Here is a 27937-nt window from a genome sequence, read left to right on the forward strand (position 1 = left end):
TTCTGCATTAAATTACTGTTTTAATTACATTTCGCACAATAATTCATCTTAATACATTTCAAACCGAGTTAAACCGACGTCAAAATAGCTGAAGATCTATTGACATGCGCAAAAATTAAGGTCATTGAATATGGTGGATTATTCTTGTCAGTATTAGTTGGTGTCTGTTGTCATTGCGAAATTATGCCCTATTTGGGGCGCAAATAATGCAAAATGTTAGTGCATTTAGTGCCCTAGTGTTGTTTGAAAGTTGTGTCAGTAAAGTTCAAGTTCCAAGTACACTGTCTAGCTAATTTTCCGGGGATCAAAACTGAGATTTACAGGTGAGAGGACCATATGCCAAATCCTTGCACTTTTAACATATATAATACCTGTTTTCGGGGTTATTTGATGATTCAAATTATAAATTGTTACGAGTTCTACGATTTCTACGCGTTGTTTGTATTGGTTGATTACTGCTAATCTTTATTTTCTTTGCATATTCCCATAAACATTATCTGTTATTGTTTATTTGTGGTTTAACTGTATTTTAATTGTTTTAAATGATCTTATTATAATATTGTGATGATTTACTAAATGCAATATCATAAGATTGTGAACAATGTTAATGATGGGATTTTAGCTATGTAGATTTCTTTTGCAATTGTAAAAATTCATGGAAAATTAGCTGAGATAACTACACCTGTTTTATGCGTCATTTAATTTACGAAATCTATGATTTAATAGTCGTATTTTTGCTAAACGTTGTCTCTGAGGATTTCTCCACTTTTGCCACTACAAAAATCAATACAAAAACCAAAACATCAGCTTGTGTTGTTTTAATAACCCTTGTATTATACTCTCATTTAATTTTTTTAACAAAAATGTAAAAATAAAAGAATTGTATTTGTATTAAGTAATTTCAATAAGTGTTCATTGAAATGGAAAAGAATCCAATATCTGTAATTGATGCTGGACCTTGGAATAGAGAGCAGAATTTGTGTTTGTCTACCCATTGGGTTTTAGTTTATTTGAATTTGAAAAATAAAAGGATTTTCTTGTTTTGAATAAACTTACAAGGACATTATTGAATCAAAACAAGTTAAACCTCTTTATTCGTGATTATTTACCTCAACACTTTTTGATGAACTGATATTATATATTCTTTAATTTTAAATTACAATCCATTTTTCTTATATGTACAAATTACTAATTTACTATTACTATTATTAATTCTGTTTTACACAAATACTTTGTTAATCAGTTTTTATTTTGTAATTAAAATAACTTCATTTATGGAGCCACATGTTAAATCATCTTAAAAAATAAATAAATCTATTACATCATTAACATCTGTGTAATAATAAATATTCTGTTGCATTTCATAATTTTATGTAGTATGCGCGTTAATAAATGATTATCTAAATAAATATATAATAAGACAAATCCATTAATTTAAAAATTTATTTATTTATTATTGTCAAGTATTCTATCGATAATAGAATTTAGAAGTGTAACATGAAAATTGAATGTAGAACACGTTCAGAACATAAATTTAACAAAGGACGGTTATGTGCAGGTCTAAATAACGCTTACTAAACAAGGTCTACTGTCAATGTCACACAATAGTAAATAAACACAAAATATTTACAAATCGTTCAGGTATCAATGGGTAAAAATTTGTCGTATTATTATGTAAATTTGTAGAATAAATTATCACTAAGAAAATTATGTTTTGACCAGAGAGTGTAACAAGTTCTAATCTAATCAATAATTTTGAAAATAATTGATTATACATAAATTCCTGCTAACCACAACCAATATACATTTGAGCATATATTTGAATATAACAACCCAATAAATTGAATTACACTTAAGCAGCTTAAAAAGCTTTGACAAAAAATCCGCAGCACGTGAGATAAAATTCCTCACGTGCCCCAGCCCCTGTAAATACAAAATATAATAATTATTACAAAATCTTTTTCCTTTTGCAGAATGTCATCGACAGTGGCTAGTAATTTGGTCGGAACCGCGGCGGTTTCCAACCTGACTGCCCCTCAGGTTACGGAAGTGCACTCCCAACCCTCCGAACCGATATTCCTGCAGACGACCCTCGCCCAGGGTATAGCTGGATTTTTCGTCAGCGCCGCCCTTTTCCTCACCTGTAAACAGGTGAGCTAATCAAGATTTTTACAATTGGAAATTGTGACTTTAAACGAACAACATAAACGTAATTTGTTTTGGTTTACGTTAAATTTACCAAGTACGTTTAAAATGCCGACCGCGTCGCCGACAACAAAGCGTGTTATTTAACAAGATGCGGCCGTTATAAAACAAAAAGTTCATTCATACTGAACCGGACAATTTAAATTTTCCGCACGGACTGCGATACATGGAATACGAGAATTCATTACAACTTGACCGCTGCCCAGTTTATTTGTATTGTTGTAATTAATGCTGCATAAGTGTTTTTGTAGCCGATCAAGTTAATGAGACTTAAAGCAAATAAAAAGGAATCGATTTTCGTCAATTAGCACGACTTCTGCGGGCGGTAAATGTCTGAAATGAAATTTATAGCTCCGTGGCCATAAACATTGATCGCGGCGTTGTAAATGTGAGATACATCGACAAGCGGATCTTGATTTGGAAATATGTGTGGCAAAACGACTGTTCAAATGTGATCGGAGATTTTTCTCGGAGCAAATCACTGGGGATTTAGACAATTGGGATTCGAATGTGATGAAATCTGTATCCGGATTCCGGATTGAATTCTATTTTTCTTATCAAGTCTAAAGTTATTCGTTGAAAAATTGGTGGAATATAAGCTACACACAAGATAAGTAAAAATTGTTCACTTTTGCCAAAATTGTGGACTGTATTTACTGATATTAAGTATTTGTGTAAGTTCTTTGTTGATTAGATAACGATTCATGATAACGTTTTTTGTGATATCTAAATGTTTGATAAGAATATGTGTTTTTAAAAATTTAATTTGTGTTCTAATATGTTTATTGTTTATATAGATTTATCCTTTTTATATGTAACTTTAGATGTAGTTATTTAAAAATAAATTTCTCTTAACATTTGATTAAATTTCCTCTACTGACTTTCCATTCTTTGACACTGGAAATGTTTAAAAATAATAGTTTGTTCAAAACCAATCTTCCTTCTCTCATATTGCATTGTCCAAAATGTTTAGCAGTGTTAGAATCAAGATTAGACTAAGGTATATCCATAAAATCAAGCTTTGAATAATTACATCATTGGATTTTTTAAAAATGTTCAGTTGTAGAGGGTCGAGATCAGTAATATCAGGTTAATTAATAAAAATCAATTGATTGCCGTGTTTTAATTTAAATCATTAATTTTTTGTCTTCATATAATGTTTAAATTTGGGGCAGTTTTAATATGTTTTGGTAGTTTGGGAAGGATTTTATATATTCTCTTGTCATTCCAATCCTTGAACTTGTAAACGTTAAAGAAGAACAAAAGATCCATATTCCTTTTTCTAGGTTAGGTATTTAAAAAATTTTGGGTACTAAAGGACCAAGATTAGAAATGTCAAGTTAATTCATAAAAATCAATTGGTTGTGGTATTTTAATTTAATTCATTAATCTTTTGTCCCCATAATATCTAAATGTGGGGACAGTTTTAATATGTTATGATAGTTTGTGAAGTATTTTAGATATTCTCTTACGACTCCATTCCCTGACCCTAGAAAAGGAAAATAAACCCGTTCTCGACCATTCCGCACGCACAATTTTATGAATTTTGTTTTGCTGTAGTCAACGACCGCCGCCACGGTATGGCACGGATCACGATAACGTGACTGGGTCCGCACGTCTCCTGAGATGATGTTCCGCCACGGATGATGGTTCTGGGCCAGTGCCGGATACTCCCGTGTTCAATTTTAGGTCGGCCGCGCGCATGACGTCACGCGTAGAGTAACTTGCATTACGGAGATATGAATTTTATACGAATATTCTCAGAAATGTGTTTATTTTCATAGTTTACAAAAAAATCTAATATAAAAAATGCTTGTTATGCCATATTTTATAAATTAAAGATAAAAAAATTTAGCGTAACTGTGCTATAAGATGCATTACTGTTGCCGTAAAAAAATTTTTACTTAAAAGTTTATTACAATAAAGTTTATTAAAGTTTATAAGGATAACCAACCATGGTTTTAAATATAAATTTTTATTAATACATTTTGACAGGTAAACATAGAACAAAAAACATAAAAACCTAACACTTGAATCTACGAAACAATTTTTTTCCATTTTCTTTTGCCGATTGATTTGTCTCTTAAAGCCCTGTTGAGTTCCTTAATTCTGAAGAACATTCTAGTTCTAAAAAAAAGCTGTTTTGCTTGTATAGGACAATCAATTTTACTACTTTTCATTAAAAGATCATGGATAAAATTTTGTTTTTCGGTTACTATGAGTTCACCATTAACTTCGAGAAACACTTTGTTTAATTCTTCAACTTGAGACATAAAACTTAACGACGGTTTTGATAAACCACCCTCAGTGAGGTGATCAATCCATGACCATGATTGACTTGGACTTTGTAAGGTGGAATCTTTTAGCTTGTAACAAACAAACCCTGCCAAATTTTGTAAAGCGTCATTTTCACTAAAAACCCGTTTAATTGCAGCAAGTTGTTTTTTAAGTTGTTCATTTTCAAGTGCGAGGTCATCTAAGTTTTTCCATGTTTCGTTTGTTTGAACACTAAAATTTTTAACACATAAGCAAATGATATGATAAATGATTTATAGAAAAACCATTACCCTTTTCCAAAGTAATATTTGATTCCACTACCATATTATTATCTAAATTTTCCTCCACCTTACAATCATTACTAACTACAGGCTGAGCTGCCCTTTCCCCAACCCTGTTAAGCAAAAAGATAAGCTAGTCTCATACAATCAAATCAACACACCACCACAATTTGATATTTCAAAAACTTACGTGTTTTCAGCCTCAAGCATGTTCTTTATAAAACGTGCTGTTTCTCTTTTTTTGTACGCAACTTTTCTTCTTTTTCCAGCTCCAGAAGTTGAAGGTGATTGTACAACTGATTGGGGTAAATTTTGCGTAGGAACAGCATCATCTTTCAGTGCGGGAAAATTTTTAGGAGTGTAACCCAGAAGGATATGTTTTAAGATAACTTTGTAATCAGTTTCACAGAAATGTTTGGAACACATTACAGCGTTTTTTGTGTTTACTTTGTCTTTTCTCTTTGTGAGATGTAACCACGTTTTGCATAGATTATTGTCTTTAGGAAATCTAAAAAATCTAACGTTTCCGATAGGACTACGTTTAGACTGGTTGTCAGAATTACATCCTACAACAGCACACCGCATTTTTATCACTTTAATACACAAATTTAATCCAGAAATTATGTAAAAAACAATACACACAGAAACAAAACGCCGAAAAGAATACCGTACATATGTTAAATAAGTATATGTATGATAGATTAGCGACTGTTAATCTGTCTTTTTAGTTTGATTAAAACACTAAATTCACAATAATACGCTTTATTACAACAAACGTACTTTAACCCTCTACATCTAAAGCTTGACTGCCTGGTTCTTTTTTAAGAACTGCCCCGATTATTAAATGTAAACAAATACTTCAGATTTGTTTATAAAACAAAACTAGTCTAAATAGATGTGAGCACGTCGCATTGGTCCATCGGTGAAGGTGAAGACGTAAGCTAATATGTATATTCAACTATTTACTTTTAATAATGCTTATTGAAACAAAATTGCCAAAGGGCATAGTAATTCGCAGATTATAGGTCAAAATCATATTGTTCAGTTCAAAACCTACTCTACGCGTGACGTATTCGCGCTAAAGTAAGCACCGCCCACCATGCGCAATATCCTACCTTATATTCAGTGTATCATGGTTCTGGGCCGCAACAATTACGACTTGTGTGCATCATTAGAAAGAGATACATTGCACAGAACACAGCACACGTGAGAACGTGGCTTTCGGTTGTGTTTCTCTTTTCTGGCTCGTTGCACCATCAAACGTGCAATTACGTTGCCGGGAATTAATGGAGTGGAGCTTTGTTCTTTGGTTAATTAATTTTACTTAGGCGACGCTGGTTTTTGTACTTACTCTTAGTTAGTGTTAGTTCTCATCATAAAATAGATAAAGTAATGTTGTTGTATAAATGGAGTAGCTGACCGCCACGTCATTCGAATTTGTCAATACGTTTTACGTAAATAATGGTATTGATTTTTAATAATCCCACTTGTTCCGTCATCCACCGGCGAAAAGCAATTGCACGACTGGAAATGAAAGGAGATGCGATCCAGGGGATAATACAACAGAGGCGGCGGAAGTAATTAAGTCGATAAACCAACGTTCAAGGAAAATTCGATCGGAAAACGTTCGGAAACAAGATTTTGACACAATGTCACCAAATTTATTTTAATTGATTGAATAAGTGTGTAGTGGTTTTATATTATTTGGATGAAGTATTCAAATTAATTTATTTAGTAGAGCTATGGTAGCACAGTTAATTCATAATAATTCTAGAAATTAGTTTAAGTAAAAATTTCACACGCCTTAAACCAATTATTTTTTAATTGAAATACATAATTTAAAAAATGTAGTTCGTTAAAATAACTATATGAAATCTTACAAATTATTTTTTATGAACTATGAGTCACTGATTTTTATTGTTGTTCATACATATAAAATATTGTGCGTTCCGATATTGGCTTTCACGCCGTCAGTAAAAAGTTAAATTATCATCGCGGCTGAAAGTGAATTTCCTAGAGAGCAGCCGATACGTATTCGGCAGTGACCTTTCCATCCGCATCTTCGGTTCACTCTCACCGCTGCGAGACTGGTTACAGACATTTTCCGAATGCCAGAGGCCGTTTTTACGCCATTGAACGGGATGCCAGTCCGTTTTGCTGTATATAAATGGGATTTTGTGCATTTCTACATTGATTTCCCTTGCGTATTTGTAATTTGTTCGATTTGCATGTGGCAGGAAGTATATGCGATGATGATGAGATATGTGTTTTGGAAACTGTGCACAACACGCAGGAGATTTGAAATGGGAGTACAAAGAGGAATATTATGTAATGATACTGTTGTAATGTGCTGCAAATGTTTCTCAGTATGTAGATTTTTGTTTCACTCGGAAGAAATAAACTTCCATGGTGGCGTTATCAGGAATTTATTCAAATAAATGTGTTGTTGACGTTGGAAAGTGACTAATTGATCACTTTCTCTGTTTTAAGTGTTGTCATATATGGTCTAATGGTTCTATAAAAAAATTTAATCATATTAGGTAATTCTGTAAAGTCATTATCATATTACTTAAGAGACTATTTTGTTTATTTGATTCCATAATAATAAATTTCATTTTGTGATATTAATTAGCATTAATAACTACTGTGATATTTATGCTTAGATAATTATCAATATATAAAGCTTGTCTAATAATTATTATATCCTCCAAAGTTCATTAAGAAATCTTAGGCAGTTTAAAATAAAACGAGTTAAATAAGAGAAATTTCTTGTTTAAGAAATTAATAAATTGAACATAACAATACAACAAATTACTAATAAAATGTATAAAATTTTATGTAAGGTAATTATTGAAAAAACATTCTTACATCTATTAAATTTATTCAACATATTTTGGACGAGTTCAAAGACTTATTATGTAATATATAAATACAAACTCTCATTATATGTTAATTTCCACATTTCTAATTACTAATCTGTTTCTAACTTTATCTTCAACTGTTGAGAAAGCTGTCATTATTTGTTATCTGTAATACTTTATTTTCTTAATTATTTAAGTTCATTATATTGTTTTGTTTATGTTTGTTTGTTTTTTAGTTTTTTTTTGAATGATTTAAATAATTTATTTGATATTTTCTTGAACTAAACAATATTTTAAAAAAAGAGCAATATAATTTTGAATTTATTGAAATGGATAATGAATTATGTTGGAATTTTACATTTTAAATATATTTATAATTTTTATTTTGTAAGTATTATGTTACAAAATGTTTCTAAAAAAATAAATATGTTTATATATTTAAATTTTTAACTTAAATTAAAATATTAAAGAACGTTAAAGATTCTTAAAATTTTATTATTATGTTATTATTATGTTGTTACTAATCTGGATTCATTTATATTTGATAAAAACACTGGTAATGTGATTAAAAATTATTGTATTCCCTAAAATTCATTTAAAAATTGTGTAAATTAAACTTATTAAAAATATACACTTATATATACCATTTTTCTTTACTTTAAATACGCTTTTTGGATCAGCAAAATTGTATCTTTTATTAATTGCTACATGATAACCATGTGATTACGCATAGGAATTAATGTCTTTTATTGTTATTGGTGGAAAAAATATATTTTGCTTAGAAGGTAATAAAAGTATTTTTTTAAGGAAAAAATGCAGTGGAGTATCATATTTTTCTTAAAAAATATTTATTAAAATCCCACACAAAATGATATAAAAAATATATATATCACTAATAATTAATGTGATTAAATATTACTATATTCCTTAAATATTTAATTCCATTCTCATACTTTTTTATATATATATTTTATAAAAATTTAGTGTACTTGTTGAGTTTATGTAATAAAAACACGAATTCTCTTAAGGTTTCCGCATTTTTTAACCATTTGAGAACATTCTATTTCTATCATTATTATTATGAGTCTGTATTATTTTATTATATTTATGTTCCTAATTTTGCTTTTGTTTATCAATTATTACAAATTATTTAAATATTTTTAAATTTTCTTTAAAAAATGAATATAATAATTTTGAAAATATTAATGTTGATAATGAATAATGACTTTTATATTTTGAATATATGATCCACAAAAATAATAAATATTTTTTAGGATTAAATTTTAACTTTGATAAAAATACATGAATTAAATGGTAATATTAAAAAAAACGTATAAATTTATTTTGTTATCAGAATAAATAAATATTTTTCGTGAAACGAATAAGATTAATTATAGTAGAGAATGTGGATTCTCCCATAATTGATAATTATCTCTGATAAAGAAAATTATAAACATAAAATACGTTGTTTTAAAAAATACGTAAAATTAAACATAAACATAAATAATTCCAAAAACAAAATATTTCTTCACCTGTCGAATTATTGTATTAATTATTATTTGAGGAAGTTAATTAAATTTAATTTAATTTCCTTATTGTTATTTGTTTTATTTGTATTATTTTATTAATTTTTCGTATTTATGTTCCCAATTTTCTTTTCTTGTTTTGTCCTTTTGCCTTATCTCTAAAAATAAAGTTGTGGTAACACATTAAATATTGGGATAATTAAAATTGTTCAATTTGTTCAATTGATAAAGTACAAAAGAATGAGTTCTTTGACCTTCCTTCATTTTTTCTACATTGTATACTTCTTTTACATCAGCCACTAGAGAGACCATTGTCCACTTTATAAAATCATCAAATGTTGTGATGTTATTTGTTTTTTAAAAAGAATATTAACTATTCTAAATGATCAAATATAAATTCTTTTTTTTCTGTCTACCCTCCGTAGGATTTTTTTAAAATAAGCAAACTAGTGGTTTTAGAATGACATTTTTAAATCCTGATAATAATTTGTTATCATATATTGCGACATATTGCGTATTATTTTATTTGTATGTTAATTTATATAAAGGGAAATATCAGTAATTAAATAAGTAGAGATTTTCTGTATGATTCTCGTTTATAACATTTTTATACAAATCATTTATTTTATATTTTTTAACCTCTTATTTATTAATTTTATCAATTTTCTACAATCTTTCTAAATTAGAATTGTCATTAATATGTCATTAGAAACTAATGGTGTATTAATGATACGTTTATAAGTCTCACAAATTTTGTGTCAACATTAATCAAATATGTGCAAAAAATTATTGCCAAACAATCTAACGCACATACGCGACAATTTTATCTTATCAACCTTAATATTATTTGCATATTTGCATGTGCAAAGTAATGCGTCTCAGCGTTAAGAACACGCATCACACAAAACCATCACAGTTAAGTGAAAAGTTCGTTGAAACAATGAACCGTTTGTACACTGCAATTAACTCAGAGGAGGCCTTCGACACATCGATGAACAAAACTTGCGTGTTCCAATACCACATCGGTATTAAAACAGAATTCCGCATTACGAATTGTCCGCCACTATTTGTACTTGACCGACATTCGAATAAATTTCGCCTATAAAAATATACCGAAAGAAGTTTGTACGTATTAACATTAACCGTGATGTCATTATTAAGTTTTCCCAGTGCGGTAATTCACTTGAAAGGTTGAGGACGCGAGTTACGTGGCAATGTGAGACGTTAGCACATGTATCTGACGACATTTAACGCGGAAACGTGGATAACTGCCGCGTGGCGTCCCATTATTACACTGCGACGAAGATAATTACTAAGATTCGACTGATGTCAATGGGCCAACGTCAAGATTTTTACCGATGCATCGGTATTGTTCCCGTGATTTTTTACTTGATTTATTATTTATTTAATTAAATTATTATCTATTGTATTACTAGTCTTTTCTCTTTTTGATCTGACATAGGAATTTAAACATCGTATTATACGTAAGACAACAAAATTATGGGGGAGAGTCTCGGTTCAATTTAAGAAAAAAACTTCATATCAACGGTATATCTTAAATATAATAATCCAGATTAGGTATACGGTCGAGAACTATTAAAAAACATCTTTTTTATAATATTTATGACACTCCAGATATTTTAATGAAGGTTTTCTGATGTACATTATTATTTTACAGGATTTGAACTAAACAGTTTTAATGAAAAATATTATACCATTGTTTTTCCTTGTAACAAAAAACATTTTTACAATTCTTATTCATTTTTTTTCAAATTTGACCTTTTATTTCTTTTCACTAACTTATCAAAAATAAGAAAATTTTTCTACCTGAAATGGAGTGAAAAATATGAATTTGGTTGAATTGTTTTAAAATTATTTTTGATAATTAACAATTTTGGACACATATTTCATTTTTAGTTCTCAAGATTTTTCCTATCACTGATAGTCCTTTTCCTAAAATATTATTATTTTATCAAAATCATATGATTGTTAAGGCTACGGTTATAAACAATTAACAATGATCTTTTTAACGTATTTAATTTTTACATCCAAAATTCTTATTCTTCTGTTTTTTACTCATAATGTTGAATTTTATAAATTTTCACGTTACTTGACGTTACAATATTTTTATACCTGGCTTACAGAAAAGTCGTTTGCCTGATTAATAATTAACAACGAATTAATTCAATACATAATTTTCTTTTGATGCTTTATTTGTGATGTTAACATAAAACATAAAGCATAATTTTTAAAATTAATAAATATGGATCCATTGATTATGAAATAAAGAGAATTAATTGTCAATATCATATTATGTATATTTTCTGCATTTCTAATTTATCATTCTTGATTATCCAATTTTTTATTATTTTTAAAGTTTTAAAAACTGTTTTGTTATTTTTAACTACATGATTGAATCTCATTTCATAGTATTTTATAAAGCGTCCTTAACATTCGATATGTTGTTATTTCTATTTAACAAATACCCTTTGAGGCTTAGTTTATGATGAATGTGATGTTTTTATATTTATTTTAATATATTTGTTTTATGCTTGTGTTGCCAAAAATTCCATTTTAATAGAAAATAAAAACTTAGTCTACAGAATTTTAATATCAAAATGCCTAGTGTGTAAAAATAAACCTTGTATAAATAAGTCAATTTATTTGTTTGGCAACATTTGAACAAAACTTAAATACCTTTTGCAAAAAAGTTATGTCTTTTCAATAAATATAATGAATAAAAGAAATATCTAATTATATACATAGGAAATTATAATTTTGGATTTTATTTAATTTTTGAAATCGCTGTTATTGATTTCTAAAGAGATTAAATCATCACAATATTTTAAATAATTTTATGATACACTAAGGGAATAAATAGCCGTTACATAAACCCTCGAAAATCTTATTTAATTAAGGCTGTCTACTAATTATGTCATTAATTTTGAGAATTAATAAACTTCCATGTAAATTACTTATTAAACTGATATAACATAATTATAACATTACAAAAGTAAATAAAGAATATTAATATAAGAACCTAATAAGATTTTAAAAAATATTTCCCTTTTGGAAAGACATCTTTAATAATTTTTATGCTCAATATTGTTTAATTTTCTGTTTTCTACTGCAATTACATTTTTAATTAAAATTATTATTTTTTTATTTTTAATACAGGGTACGAATACATCTGTGAGTTTGTTGCAAATCTAAAAATCGCTTATGTAAATAATTCGAGTCACATATCAACGATGTTGTCACCATTATTTTTGGCTAGGAACTTCTTGTTAAATAATTTTAACAGTTCAAATATCTTCTCATTATTTCCGAACTAATATGTTACAATAAAACTTCAGTATATATTTAAATACAAGAATTTTGACAAATAGTTCTATTAAGACGTTGATTCTTTACTGCTTGTTTTATCAAATTATTAATTTTTAATAGTGTTTAACAACACTAAGAAGGAATTATCCACCATTTAAGAACCACCCTGTATAAACTATGTTCTTGTTTTTTAAAACAATTGGTAATCATTGTTGGGTAAGTGGCGTTGGTCGATGGGAAAAAATTTACCTTTAGTGGAACCCTAATAATTAAATTATCATTTTTCTACTGACATTCTCATGGTTGTTCGACATGATGTGAATCAACAGGCCAACTCAATTCAATAGACAATGTTGTTGCGTGTCCCGTTAGAGTCCCATCTGAATTACAGACGAATTTTTAACGACTACATTGAGTTTATACAATTTTGTACCACGTCAACATACTTGATGTTTTTCCCTGCAGAGCCAAGAATAATTCCTGAAAACTTGCTGCAGCATCAGCGTCGTTGTTTCCGAAGGTTTTAACCTTGATTACAGTTGACAATTGCGAAATTATTCCGGTGGCCGCCACCGGAGACGAATTTAATTTCGGATTTGAAATGTTTGCGCGTGGCAAACAACCGGCCCCCCCTCATTACCGCCAAAGGTCGGACGAAAAACATCGGTCCCGGGGCGTCCCGACGCCTGGCACACGTTACTCGCTGAAAGTCGAACCGAACAAACAGTCATTACGGGCGCAACATTTGCACGACGGCTCGTTTAGGTGCAGAAGACGCTTCCGTCCCATTATTTTTAGTTGTTTGCATTCGACTCTATTTCTATACGTGGAATTTATCGTGCGAGAGATCGTTCACCGGACGATCACGCTTCATCTGCTGCGAAATCGCCTTTTTTGGTTTCGGATTAAAAATATTTCTTGTTGTAATTAATGTAACGTAATTGCTATGAGGAGCATTGTTCAATTTATTACCATTCTTTTCATTCGACGCTTCGATTATCTGATAACTTGTTCAATAATTAATTACTTTTATGTTGCCGGTCTTTTTGCTCAGCGGGAAAATCCGTGTGAAAAAATCCATTAGATGTAATTGTAAGATTACGGACAAATATGTTTATTACTTTTAATGGGGATTTGTTCGAAATTGCGTTTCTAATATTGAATTACGGAATTTCTTAATTTTTTTAATGAGTAAATAGATTTGTCTGGCATTTTCAGTCAAATATAGGTGCATTTATGTGTCGATAATTATTTATCGATAAGGAATGTTTGTATTCTCCAAATACGATTAAGAAACTTCCAGATATAGCATTTATCCAAAGTCTGAATATACACAAAATTAAATTTGGCAACATTTTGTTTATTTATTTCATTTTTTAGTAGAATAGATTTTTTATAATAAAGAAAAATTATGATATATTTATTTTAATTTGTCCTTTCCCTACATAGTGCCATATCTCTTTAATATAAGTAAAATAATAATATGAAATATATAAAAATTGATAAATACCAGGATTTTATAAAATTAATATTTCATCAGTGCAAAATATCATGACATTTTTGAACTTTATAAATAACTGATAATTACAGTATTGCCTAATTTTTATAGCACCACAAACCTTTCAAACGTACAATTTGTCTCAAGTTGTTAATTTTTTGGTGTTATTAGTATTTCGAAAGCTGGTGGAGAAAAACTAATTTAAGGTTTAAAAGCCCAATTTTTTAAAATTTACTCTGAAATATCTACATTTGGTTGATTTCAAAAAATAATAATAACAAATAATAATAATTTTTTAACAATTTTATACTTTTTCATTAACTTAGTAACTAATAGACTTTAATAATATTGTTTTTAAATTTATATTTATATATTCGGTAGTTTAAATATAACTTATATTTTTGATGTGTTTAGAATAAGTGTTTTGTTTTTTTATTAACGATAGTGATTATAATTGTAATATAGAAAATACAATTAAATTATTCTTTCTTTACTGTGCGAAACCTATAATATAAAAAAGTTATAATTTTAAATTGAAAAATTATCTATTTGTCATCAAATATAAAATATATAAAATACATATTTCTGAATAAATTTATCTGAAAGTAATCACTAAGATTATATTTAAAATATTTATTTTTAATGTTTTGTGAATTAATATCTTTTAATACGTATTTTTCTGATATTTTCCTGTGAATGTTGTTTCATTAAAATTACCATATATATTTGATTATGTATTTATTCCCAATCAATAACATTTTCTTCTAAATATACACTTACACTGTTTTGCAAATAAATAATCTTCTACTGGTACTTTATCTGACATTTTCCTATGAATGTTATTTCATTAAAATTATCATATATATTTGATTATGTACTTATTTAAAATCTACGTTTATTTTTCATTTTTTTTATTTAAATTCAGTTCTTAATTGCTATGTTTATAATGTTTATAATGTTTATAATGTTTATAATTCTTATGGTACTACTAAATACAATCATAATAAAGTTGTTACTCTAAATAGTAATAAAAAAATCATCAATACAAGGTTTCAAAACTAAATTTAATTTGTTGAATATTTAGAATAATAAAGATTTTGTATTTATTATATGTAACTGATTATAATTTGTAATGAAAAATTCAAGATCTATTTAAATTATTTTTTATTACGTGCCTTGTTTTACATATCTTTATGATAAGTAAGCTAATAGTTTGAAATATATAAAAATTGATAGTGATCCGGTTAATTATTGATTGAAAATATTGGATTTCTTAAAACTCTTTGTTTATTAACCAAACGCGTTTCGATCTGTATAGTTCTGCAAATGAATATCCTTATTAGGGATTTTTCTGACATTTCTCTGTGAATATTATTGTTTATCTTCCACATTTTTTCACTAGTTCCTAAATTCTTTGTAAAAGTAATATAGTAGTTTTAAATATATGTTAGCTTACGTCATCACCTTCACCGATGGACCGATGCGACGTGCTCACATCTATTTAGACTAGTTTTGTTTTATAAGCAAATCTGAAGTATTTGTTTACATTTAATATTCGGGGCAGTTCTTAAGAAAGAACCAGGCAGTCAAGCTTTAGATGTCGAGGGTTAAAGTACGTTTGTTGTAATAAAGCGTATTATTGTGAATTTAGTGTTTTAATCAAACTAAAAAGACAGATTAACAGTCGCTAATCTATCATCAGAAGTGGGATAAAGGATATCTTCTCGTGAATTATTTCCGGAAGAAAGGACCTAAAATTTTTTTTTTTTTTGTGTTTCTTTGTGAACGAACAATGGCAGACAATAGTGAAAAACGCGACCGCGCAGTGAGTCCGAACGTTGTGAACATTACCGAAAGTGTATCGGAGACAGACAATAATATGGCGTTGTTATTTAAAATGCAGCAAGAAAATAACAACAGTTTCCAAAAACAAATCATGGAAATTTTGTCGACAATGGCCAACGCCCAAACTACTCAAGCAACATTGAGGGTGACTGCGCAGACGCAACCTGTTTCCGCTTCAGTATCAGAAGGTGTAAGTGCCGCGGCGGCGCAGTTTCGACTTGCCAGTTTTGACCCAGATGATACACCGTTTACTATGGTTGAGTGGATGGATGATGTTGCTAGGATCCAACAGGAGCTGGAAATATCCGATACTCTTATTGTTTTAAAAGCTGGTCATGCTTTACGAGGACGTGCAGCACGCTTTTATCAACATTGGAAACCTATTATTAGAGATTGGGCTTCTTTTCGACGAGATTTTGAAATTGCGTTTCCTGAGTTAGGTACTCCTGCTACTCGTATCAGAAATTGTTTAGCAATTAAGAGTTCAAGTTTTGATTCACTAGTAGAATACGGTAACGCCAAATTAACAGCAATTAGAAGATTTTATTCAGACTTTCCATGGAATGTTGTGTTAAGTCTTGTTGAATACGATATTCAAAACACAGAAGTGAAAAATCGAATCTCCTTGCTAGCTCCTACATGTGATTCTGAACTATTAAAACTGTTGGCTACCTGTGATGCGAATAAATTGAACGCTGGTGTGCGAGAGCGTGAATTGTCACGAAAACGACCGTATAGCTTTCGTGATCAGCGTTCGTTTCAAGGAAACTGCAGAAGATGTCAACGCTATGGACATAAAGCAGTGGATTGCAAAAATGCGGAAAAAGTACAGAATATGTCGGAAAAGGTACAGCCGGGTCCTTCTGGAGTACATCAAAGAAATTTTTCGTCTGGCAACAACACCTCAGCAAATAAGTTTTGTAACATCTGTAGAATGAATGGCCATTCAGAAGATACATGCTATAGTAAAAAACAATGACATGAGGCATCAAAACGAGTGCTCCTGGCAAAAAAACACTCGTTTTATCCGTTCATTTCCATCAGCTACGGTTACTAACAATTCCATGATCAGTTCAATAGCATACTTAGTAGACACAGGTGCAGATGTCTCAATACTTCACGAAAAAATAGCGAAAGCCTTAGACTTGCAAATTCAACCGGATTGCCAAATACTGTCTGGTGTAGGAAATTGTGTTATGAAGCCTCTGGGTCGCAGTAGTGTTGTGATGTGTACACCAACCATGACATTAGAAATTGATTTTCTAATTGTGCCAGATGGATCAATTCCGGGATGTGATGTTGACGCTTTAATTGGACTTGATGTTTTAAAACGACCAGGTATTAAAATTGAATTTAATGCAAACAGTGTAGACATTGTATATGATAATAGTGATAGGCAACGAATTTGTGCTATATACGCGTTTGAAGAAAATGACTTAAATTTGTCAGGACTGGACGAGTGGGTTATTAAGGAAATAAAAACAATAATCCAAAATGGAATAAGTCAAACACCGGCCGCAGTAACAACAAACAAGTTAAGAATAACATTACGTGATCTACAGCCAGTGGCCTATAAACCCCGTCATTTGTCATATGGCGAAAGATTACAAGTGAAACAAATAATAAAAGAACAAATTGAGAGTGGAATAATACGACAAAGTGAATCTCCTTATGCAAGCCCAATAGTCCTTGTCAAAAAGAAAAACGGAGACACAAGATTATGTGTAGATTATCGAGACGTAAATAAAAAAGTATTACGTAATAATTATCCTCTACCACGGATACAAGATCAGATTGACGCCCTTGCCAAAGCTGTATATTTTTGTACTCTTGATATGAAATCGGGATTTCACCAAGTTGAAATAGAAGAGAATTCAAAACATATAACTGCTTTTGTGACACCAGATGGACTTTACGAGTACAATCGAATGCCGTTTGGTTTTATAAACTCCCCATCGTGTTATCAAAGTGCCATCGATAAAGCCCTTGGACCACTTAAAGACGATATTACGTTTGTTTATGTTGATGATGTGTTGTGCCCTGCTCGACCCGTTCAAGAACGTCTTAAGAACTTAAGAAAGGACACTGACGCCCTTAAATATACAAAAATGTAACTTTTTCCAAACATCTGTGAAATATTTAGGTGTGATCGAAAAAGGACTAGCTGGATATTTTAGACATCTTGTGAAAAAACTTTGCTACTTTAACAGCACCAATATCTGCACTGTTACGTGATGGAAAATCGTTTGAATGGACATGTAAATGTGAAAATGTACGATTGACTTCTTATCCGATTTTCAACATTTTTGATCTGGAATTGTCAACCGAACTACATACAAAAGCAAGTTCGTTAGGATTAGATGTCGCTATTAGCTGTCGAATAGAGGAAAGTTGAAACCAAAGTATCACGGACCCTTTGAGGTAACGCATTGTTTACCTAATGAGAGGTACGCACTCCGAAGGATTGGCAGCCGAGGTAGAACTACAATAGCAGCGCATGAACAGTTACGAACCTGGCCAGATACAGAAATTCTATAAGGTATGATGGATATAGATTTATTTAATAAGATTGATGTGTGAATGTGTGTAAAGGTCCCTGCTTAGTAGGCTGTTTAAGGTCCCTGTGTATCAGGCTATATGTGAAGGTCCCTGCTTAGTAGGCTATGATTAAGGTCCCTGCTCGGCAGGCTATTTTTAAGGTCCCTGCGTCGCAGGCTATGTTTGAGGTCCCTACTTTGCAGGCTATGTTTAAGGTCCCTACTTTGCAGGCTATGTTTAAAGGTCCCTGCTCGGCAGGCTATTTTTAAGGTCCCTGCTCTGCAGGCTTAGATTGTTGTGTTCTGGGTCTGTGAGACAAGCGGGTAATAGACCTGGTAGTGGTTGAACCGCCTCTGAGCTCCTGGCTAGAATATGGTATCTTTTGATAGCACTTGAGAGTCATGGGTGTAACAGACCTATTGATGGTTGAGCCGCCTCTGAGCTTCTAGTGATTGTTAACTGTGCCGCATAACAGTCTATTTTGTTAAATGAAATAAGGTTTAGACTTAGTTCTTCGAATATATTTTGAGCTTGTACTGCTGTTATAATGTTTACAGATTACCGGTGTCAGGTGAATCTTTGCAAAACTGCGGAAGGCGCGAGGACGCCGCACATGTCAGGAAGGCCGTGTTAGCTTACGTCATCACCTTCACCGATGGACCGATGCGACGTGCTCACATCTATTTAGACTAGTTTTGTTTTATAAGCAAATCTGAAGTATTTGTTTACATTTAATATTCGGGGCAGTTCTTAAGAAAGAACCAGGCAGTCAAGCTTTAGATGTCGAGGGTTAAAGTACGTTTGTTGTAATAAAGCGTATTATTGTGAATTTAGTGTTTTAATCAAACTAAAAAGACAGATTAACAGTCGCTAATCTATCATATATATAAATTTATAGTAATCTGGGTAGATATTAACTCTATATTTGTTAATTAATTGATTTTTTTATGACTTATTTCTTTAAAAAGTTATCAAATTGTTGTAACTATGTTATTAATTAACTTTTTTAAAATCAAAAAATTTTCTTTTAGTTAATATTTTATCTGACCTTTTCCTGGAAAGATGTTTAATTATAATTAAAAAATACAATGTGGAAAGAGGAATATGTCCATAAAATTCGTATTTTTTGTTCAAGTTTGATAAACTCCTTTTAAATTGTTAAACATAAATAGACTTATAGACAAAATGTCACGTTTTTTGACTCAAAACCAAAACCTAGAGTGTTATTTTTATAAAATTGAGGAAATCATACTAACAAATATATAGAAAATATAACTACACCACTGGATTAAGCATCACTGAAATGGATATATGTTAAAATTCACAAAAAAGTTATGCTTACTCATAATTCTGTGGAAAAACTAAAAATTATACCACTTTTAAAAATTATTTTTTTAATCAAGTGGTCTATGGAATAAACTGTCAAAAATAGTACATATTTTCAAGAATATTGGAATATTATACTAATAATAATATACTTATACTAATAGTATTAATACATAAATTGTATTTACTTCCACCAATCCACCGTTCAATTACACAGTTTCTATAGAATTGAAAAAAAATATATATATTTAAATCGGACGAAAAATACAAATTTTATGACGGTGTCCCGCTTTCGAATGGGCCATACTGTATACATTTTTTAATTAAATTCAGATTCAGATAACAGTGGTAAATAAATATAGTTACTATTAAGTAACAAATATATCACTAACTTTGATAAAACTACAAACTTTTCTTTTAAATATGCATTTTCATTGTTTTGCAAATGAACATTCATTTTCATTATCTCTTAAGTAATTTGAATGTAATTATTATGTATGTACATTTTCCAGTTTATTTTTTACTTTTTAGTTACATTTAATTTTTCTGGTACTAATAAACCTAATTATTATCCACATTATACATGTGTGTTTAAAATTGGATAGTGTATTCGCGACACTGAATATTATAAATTCTGCATAGATAAAAGCCTTGTAAACTTCTAGTGCAATCTTGCGATATACCCAAAATTATAACTAACACCTCCGCCAACATGCAAACACTTTCCGGCATTTTACATCGTTAAAATTCACGCCGGACTGTCGCGAATTCGCGGAATTTGGCCCAGTTTTAAAATCCCCATTGACAATAAATTATTGCAGAAATGCAGTCGTTCGTCCATCGCTCCGGATCGAACGTCGAGACGAGAAGAACCTTGAAGGGTCGAACCGGACCGGTGCAAATCCTGTTTGGATTCAACGTCCTCTAAATAATCCGCGGTCGAGTTAATTTTTATCTGCACAGCAGCGGCAGCACGTACGCGTTTGGGAAATCATCGTGGATGCTGCGTGAAAAATTGATGCGACGAAACTTCGGACTTACGCCCACGTCCTAATGACGAGGGTGTTTAAAAGGTTTCAACAATTAATTGTCACTTTGGGTGTCCTCTGCCATTCCCATTTGACTTTTTATTGCCCGGGAAACCATTAAAAAAACGTTAGTTATTCGATGAGCATCGATTAAGCATTATACAGACAATAACCGTCAGGCATTTTTAATATTAGTCCATTTACGTAACGAATGTGCGCGATTTCTTCGCGTGGCCAACGAGAAATATCGACCGACATGATGCGGTTTAAATATTACGAAATCAACATTTACAATGGAAGTATCACAAATTCGTGATATAACGCGGCGGACCGAGCCGGATGTAAAAGTTGAAATCGGGATCTTCTTTTGTGACGGAGGTTCCGAACTGAAAAAGGGACTGCGTAATAGTTTAAATGTTAATGTGGGCGATGACGATTTATACTTTGACAACAACTATTTATTTAACCTTGATGAAATTGATCTAGTTAATCGGTTGTCTGAGATATGAACGATTCATGATTCTATTTTTATTTCAGCCGATCGAATATTGTAAATTTTTATAATTTACTTATTGTGACATATATCGAGACAAAGTCAAATCAAATGTCGATTTTTTATAGCTTATAACTGTAAATATCTTGTTTTAAATTGCTTTTTAAATGTGAATTTAAGTTCATGTTTCATTAAACTTTTAGACTGTCAATAATCTATTTCAAAGAACTCAAATATTGATTGTTTTATGGCTTGGGAACAGCATTTTAAAAGTATATAATTATGTTACATTTTAAATTACATTTTAAAAATTAAAAAAATTATATTCTTGTAAACAATAAAATTTACAAACGTAAAATGAAATTAATTGTTTTCATTCGTATTTTAGATTAGCAATAGTTCGCGACAGTTTTATCAGCATATCCCGCATAAATCAAAAAATAAACAAACTCACTATGTTGGTGAGTACCACCATAAAACGAAGACTAAAAAGAGCTGGTCTCTATGGTAGAAAACCAACAAAGAAGCCCTTCATTTCTGCAAACTATAGAATAGCGAAACTATTATTTGCAAGAGAACATATGAATTGGACAGATGGGTAATGAAAAACAATTTTGTTTTCCAATGAAAGTCGGCTCTAATTATTTAAATCTGATGGTATTTCATCATAGGACACATTAATGAAAAGTATAATCCCAAGTACACAAAACTCATTGTGAAGCATGGTGGAGGAGACGTCATGGTTTGATATGTTTTTCTGGGTTTGGCATGGGACATTCTCTAGAGTCATATGCTTCCATTTGACGAAGGTGACATCAGTTTAAAGTGAACCTTCCAGCACGACAACGATCCGAAACATACGTCTAAGTTAGATAAAGAATGGTTCGCTTCTCAAAGAGTACGTGTCATGCCTTGCCCAGCACAAAACCTAGACCTCAATCCAATGAAAAACGACGAAATCGATAGGAAAATGCCCGCAAAAAGACTGACTGCAAGAACTCTACGAAGAAGTTTAAAATCACTCGAAAGAAATTTCGAACGATTATATTGAAAAGCTACCAAAATCAATGAAGAAAAGATGTTTAGAAGTTATTAAAAATAATGGAATGTTACTAGATACTAAATAAAAGAAGGCTAAATGTACGTAAAGTTGTTTTATTTTAAAGTTGGTCTACTTTTGGCCCTTGAATATTTTTCAAATTAATACACAATAATATGGATATTTAAACATACATTTTTATCAAGAAAAATGAAAATGTTTAAAGTTGCTCTACATATGAGCGACAGTGTATATGCTGTAATTTAAATAAACTTTTCAAATTATTAAAAAAGCAATAAAATATTCATAATAGCTAATAAAAAAAACTGTATTTTATGGTATGGTAACAGTAATTGTAATTATATTACATTTTAAATAAAAATATAAAATATAAAATTATTATATTTATTTGTGAACAATGTTTCCAAAACTACTACATACTTTTATATTTTTAAAAGTACTTTTGCATCGCGTGGCAGTAGAAGTTTTCTAGTTTCTATAGTTTTTTAATAAGCAAGTTTATGTTTCATTTTATATATATTTTATGAATTTCTTATTTCTTTGTAGATCAACAAATTTATCTATATATTATATTGTAAAGTAAATTATATCATATTTTTAATTTGTTTCAGATATATCACCACCTTCGTTGGTATACGAATCCGGCGGAACAAAGATGGATCATTAGGATATTGTTCATCGTGCCCATTTACGCGATTTACTCATGGTTGAGCCTATTCTGGTTCAACAAAGAGAGCTACTACGTTTATTTCTTTACCGTTAGAGATTGTTATGAAGGTGAGCGAAAGTAAATGTGTTTTGTTTGCGAATTCCATTAGATGGGGAGAAATTTCGTCGCGAATATTAATTATCGTCAATACATAAATATGTATGATCTTATTTGAAAAACAACCTTTTCCTTTAAAAATTTGTTGTTTCGTGTTGCAGCGTTTGTAATATACAATTTCCTGTCGCTGTGCTATGAATATCTGGGCGGTGAGAGCAACATCATGTCGGAAATCAGAGGGAAACCCATCAAGTCCAATTGCCTATACGGAACTTGCTGTTTGAATGGGAAAACGTACACTATCGGTTTCCTGCGGTTCTGCAAACAAGCCACACTCCAATTCTGCTTGGTCAAGCCGGTGATGGCATTTGTCATCATTTTCCTGCAGGTTTCAGGACATTACCGGGACGGCGATTGGAGGTGAGAAAGTTTTAATGACCGCGTGTGCGCACCGCCGTGCATAAATGCACACAATTTATGACTTCAACAAGTCGTAATTGGTTGCATTTACCGGAGTGCTCTGATAATGTACACTCGGCCTAGTTTCAGCAAGTTGTAATTTACGCGACGTCCCCAGAGACGCTGAAACTACGGCTGCAGCGTCATAACTTTGTGTCCCCGAGGACAATAGGCTAATGTTGGTTATCTGTTTTCAGTCCTGACGGCGGGTACTTGTACATCACAATAATATACAATATATCTGTGTCTCTTGCCCTGTATGGACTGTTCCTGTTTTACTTCGCCACACGTGATCTCCTCACACCCTTCGAGCCCGTGCTGAAGTTCTTCACTGTGAAGTCCGTCATTTTCTTATCCTTCTGGCAAGGTGACTAACTAACCAATTGTTTCGACTATAAGTGACTTAATTAAAATTTTAGGAGTGGGCCTAGCTATCCTAGAAAAGGCTGACGTTATCTCCCCGATCATCGACAGCAACGGTACCCGCACTTCCACCGGTACCGTGTCGGCCGGCTACCAAAACTTCTTGATCTGCATCGAGATGTTCTGTGCGGCGGTGGCTTTGCGTTACGCCTTCCCCTATCGGGTTTACGCCCAGGGTTGTGTGACTGACTCCAACGGCCGGTCCGTCACCATGCAAAGCATCTCCAGCAGTCTCAAAGTATTAAATAGCCCAACTTCTAATTGGTGCAGTGTTAATTTACCTCTTTGTTGTAGGAAACGATGAACCCCAAGGATATTATGACCGATGCCATCCACAATTTCCATCCCCAGTATCAACAGTACACACAGTACAGTTCAGGTAAGGATGGGTATTACTATTTTAATTAGCCGTGGAATGCACAGTTTCGTATATTCGTTGCACGTTTCATTTCAATTTCGAAACAAACCTCCGGGATTACAGTAACATATTTGGATATTCAGGAAAACTGACCGATGTGTGCACGATGGCACGGATCGATGCAACGCATTTATTTCTAGAATTGGTTCAAGTTCATAGCAGATGTTCGATATTAAAGCCGGGATCTGGCTTCGGGGCTTGTGTAATGGGGAGGTTTGTTTCGTTTATTTTAGCATAATCGAATGGTTATTGTAGAATGTTTTACATAGGAATGTATGGAACGATTAAATAATTCTTGATATGCTACATCGAGCCGCAGATATTTATTGAGTTGCATTACGCGGCCATAGTTAACATTTATTGGTGCATACAGCATGAAATTGATCATGATAGTAATTATTAATGATTGCGGATATCCTGAAGACTCTAAGTAATCATCAATTTTGTTCGGATTCACTTATTATCTTACATAGTTGAGTCAAGCAAATATCATTAATATGACCAAAATAACAAAGGGTTTTATCGGTAAAAAATGTATCCAAATGTTGTTTAAGTTCATAAATATTTTAGATATAAGAGATGACATCATGAAACTGCTTATAATAGAAATTAATCATAATTGAGGATATTCTTAACACTTCAAGTAATCCTCAATTGTGTTTAGGTTTGCTCATTATCCTATAGGGCCGAATAACACAAATATTACTCACATGACCACAATAACAAAGGATTGAATCAGTAAAAAATATATAACCAAAGTTTGTTGTTTAAATTTTTAAACGTCTCAAGCTATTAGTAGCTAAATATATCTTTAAGATTTTAAGTAAATGTTTGGATTCACTCATAATCTTATAGGGTTGATTCAGACAAATGTTATTCACATGACAATAGCAAAGGGTTTTATTAGTAATAAAATTTAATCAAAGTCAGAAGATTTTAGACATTTCAAACGTATATCAATATAAAATTGATTGAAAAATAATTATTTGTGGCTACTGATATCTTAAGATTTTAAGTAATCATCAGTGTGTTTGGATTCACTTATAATCTTATAGGGTTGAATCAAATAAACATTATTCACATAACGATTATTCATAAAAAAAATAATAAAAGTCAGAAATTTAAACATTTTAGACATAGTAGATAGTATATATTTTTTTGTAAATGTGTTTTGCATGTAAATTGTTGCTTTTTGCAGAAGTCATCTCACATCAACCATATGAGAGGCTGTGATGTCGCTAGTGAAACAGTGATACCTAGCATGCCTGCATGGCCCACCCGCATACGGTGCTAGCCTTGTACTAGAAATCAAAATTGTTCATATTACTTACCAATAATTTAATTTTATCTACGGATAGGCTATAACATTGCTACATTTCATTTTCTCAGGGCTAATTTTATAAAGCAGTTTTCCCCGCGGGAAGATTACTTTATAACGTTAACAGTTCCCGACGGAATGACATCCATTATGATGATATTTTGAGCTAATTTTAAAATAATTATACATATAAGCCTTCTTTGTGTAAATACGGTTATCCATAATGGGTGTATTTCGTTGCCTTAATATGTAAACTATTGCACAATTTAGTTAATAAACTTACTTGTATATTTGTACAAAAATTTTACCGTTTAGACAGAACAAAAAAAAAAAAAAAATATTTTGTGAAAAATTGGAAAGACAAACCCTAAAATGTGATAAATTCAGTTTTCTATAGTAGACGTTAGATTTGTTATCGCCACTGGAGAAAACCAAACTAATTCCGTCCGTAACTGTTTTTATTGTTAACCATGTTACACACGGAAGTGGTTTAAGTTCGCGCACTTTTCTGTTGGTTTGACCTGTTCCAGTTATTGGTTGTGTATAACGAATTAACAGGAAATACGTGATCAAATAATACATTACACTATTCGTATTTATAGATTAGTTTCCAATATTTTTAGATGCTTCCAAGACTAAAATTTAATCGGAAGTGAAACTAGTGAATGTTTATGTTCGTTCCCCAATTTTATGTTTTGGACTTGGAATCATTTATTATGTTTTATTTTGGTGATACTTATTGCTGTATTATTTAGTACTTACTTATTTTGTATATACCGCTGTATCTTTTTATTTTAACTTTTATTCTTATGAAACGTAGTTTTATTTAATATTTTATTATACCTTGTACCTATCATTTTTTTTAATAAATGGCTTGGTGTGTATATATCTTGGTGTTTTTATTTTATTTCTTCCAGCTGCATGTTAATGTCGTACTGCTTGATTACGTATATTATTGTTTGTATTAAAACATTCTAGTGTTATTTTTATTTATATTTGTATGTGTACTTTATTTCCGATTAGTAGATTTAATATATACAAATACATGATTAAAACACGATGCAACAAAATATATACCGTCTATGAATATACACAAAAGTATGGTTTTTATAGTTGTGACGATGTATTTTTGAAGGTGGTAAAAATGGAAGAGGTATGAGACTATCTACTTACGACCCGGATGATCCAATGAGTCCTAGTGGTGGTACTGTGCCCCAGTCGTACAACAGTTTGGACAACCCGTCTAGGCCACCGATCAGTGTTGGACCACGAGTGTCGACCATAAATACTCACAATTATACTGAGAAGACTATGCTCCTTAGTTCCGACGAAGAGAATTAAATGTATCATAAATAAAATTATATTTGGAATAGATAGATAGATATATAATTATCAATTTTGAGATCCTAATTGAGTGAAGGTAAATTGCGAAGTTTTAAATGTTATATAGGTTCGACAAGTTTTATGCAAAAAATTGGATTGCTTTGTAAAGATGCGTTTGCGAGTATTTTTTCAAATTTAAGTCAGCAAAAAATACATGTTTTGATGCCAGGACATGCTACATATATATTTTTATATGGATATTTCACAATTTACCTTACATAACATTCCTTTTATCGTTAATATGAAATATTTTTGTACTTGTACATTCATTAGTATTAGTCCAAGCGATTGAAACAAATTGCTGGACTCGTACAGCAAATTTTGCAAAACTGACATTCAGCTCAGTGGTTGCAAATTCTGTACGATTATAAATGGATACTTATATATTTTTGCCAACAATTTCTTTGTTGCAAGCGCAAATATAACTATTCTAAAATATTTATACTTTACTTACGCAGTTTTTTCTAGTATTATTAATTATTAAATTTAGAATAGTTGTATTAAAACCGAAAGTGTTTAATCAAGTGGATCAAAAATCAAAACAGCTTGGATTCTTACCTTCTGATGTTCACTTGAATATTTCCTCATTTTGGATATGGCAACCAAATACTTTATTCTCTACCTCTGATGTTGCATATAGTCGAATTATTCATTAATATTAGTGTGATATCAAAAGATCATGAATATAATATAACCAAATTTGAGGTATTGTCTGTTGACCATTTTTCAATTATTTTAGTGTAGACGAATGTGCAATTTTAAAAATCAAAACCAAAGTTATTTAATTACGTTTATAATTACTTTTTTATTGTATACATATTACTTATATTTTGTTATCTATTATTTATAATAAAACTTTGTTGTGACAATACTTTCGTTTTTTATTTAGGAATGGGTGAATAATA

The 27937-nt window shown here is 30.9% G+C and overlaps 1 protein-coding gene across 2 annotated transcripts; it reads left to right on the top strand.

Moving 5' to 3' along the window:
* The first annotated feature begins 140 nt into the window (after positions 1 to 140).
* On the top strand, positions 141 to 27903 carry LOC109599169 (transmembrane protein 184B). 2 transcript variants are annotated; one of them, XM_020015116.2, is made up of 8 exons: positions 141 to 323; positions 1974 to 2151; positions 22877 to 23042; positions 23193 to 23451; positions 23688 to 23857; positions 23910 to 24151; positions 24208 to 24292; positions 26785 to 27903. In XM_020015116.2, exons 2-8 carry the CDS (start codon positions 1975 to 1977, stop codon positions 26988 to 26990), a joined length of 1305 nt encoding a protein of 434 aa, XP_019870675.1. In that variant the 5' UTR covers positions 141 to 323; position 1974; the 3' UTR covers positions 26991 to 27903. The 2 variants fall into 2 exon arrangements, with proteins under 2 accessions (XP_019870675.1, XP_019870676.1); XM_020015117.2 differs by lacking the exon at positions 26785 to 27903 and adding an exon at positions 25530 to 26537 and having other exon boundaries at positions 145 to 323.
* Positions 27904 to 27937: the final 34 nt, after the last annotated feature.

The sequence above is a fragment of the Aethina tumida genome, chromosome 2, assembly GCF_024364675.1.
Source record: "Aethina tumida isolate Nest 87 chromosome 2, icAetTumi1.1, whole genome shotgun sequence".
Lineage (NCBI taxonomy): Eukaryota > Metazoa > Arthropoda > Insecta > Coleoptera > Nitidulidae > Aethina > Aethina tumida.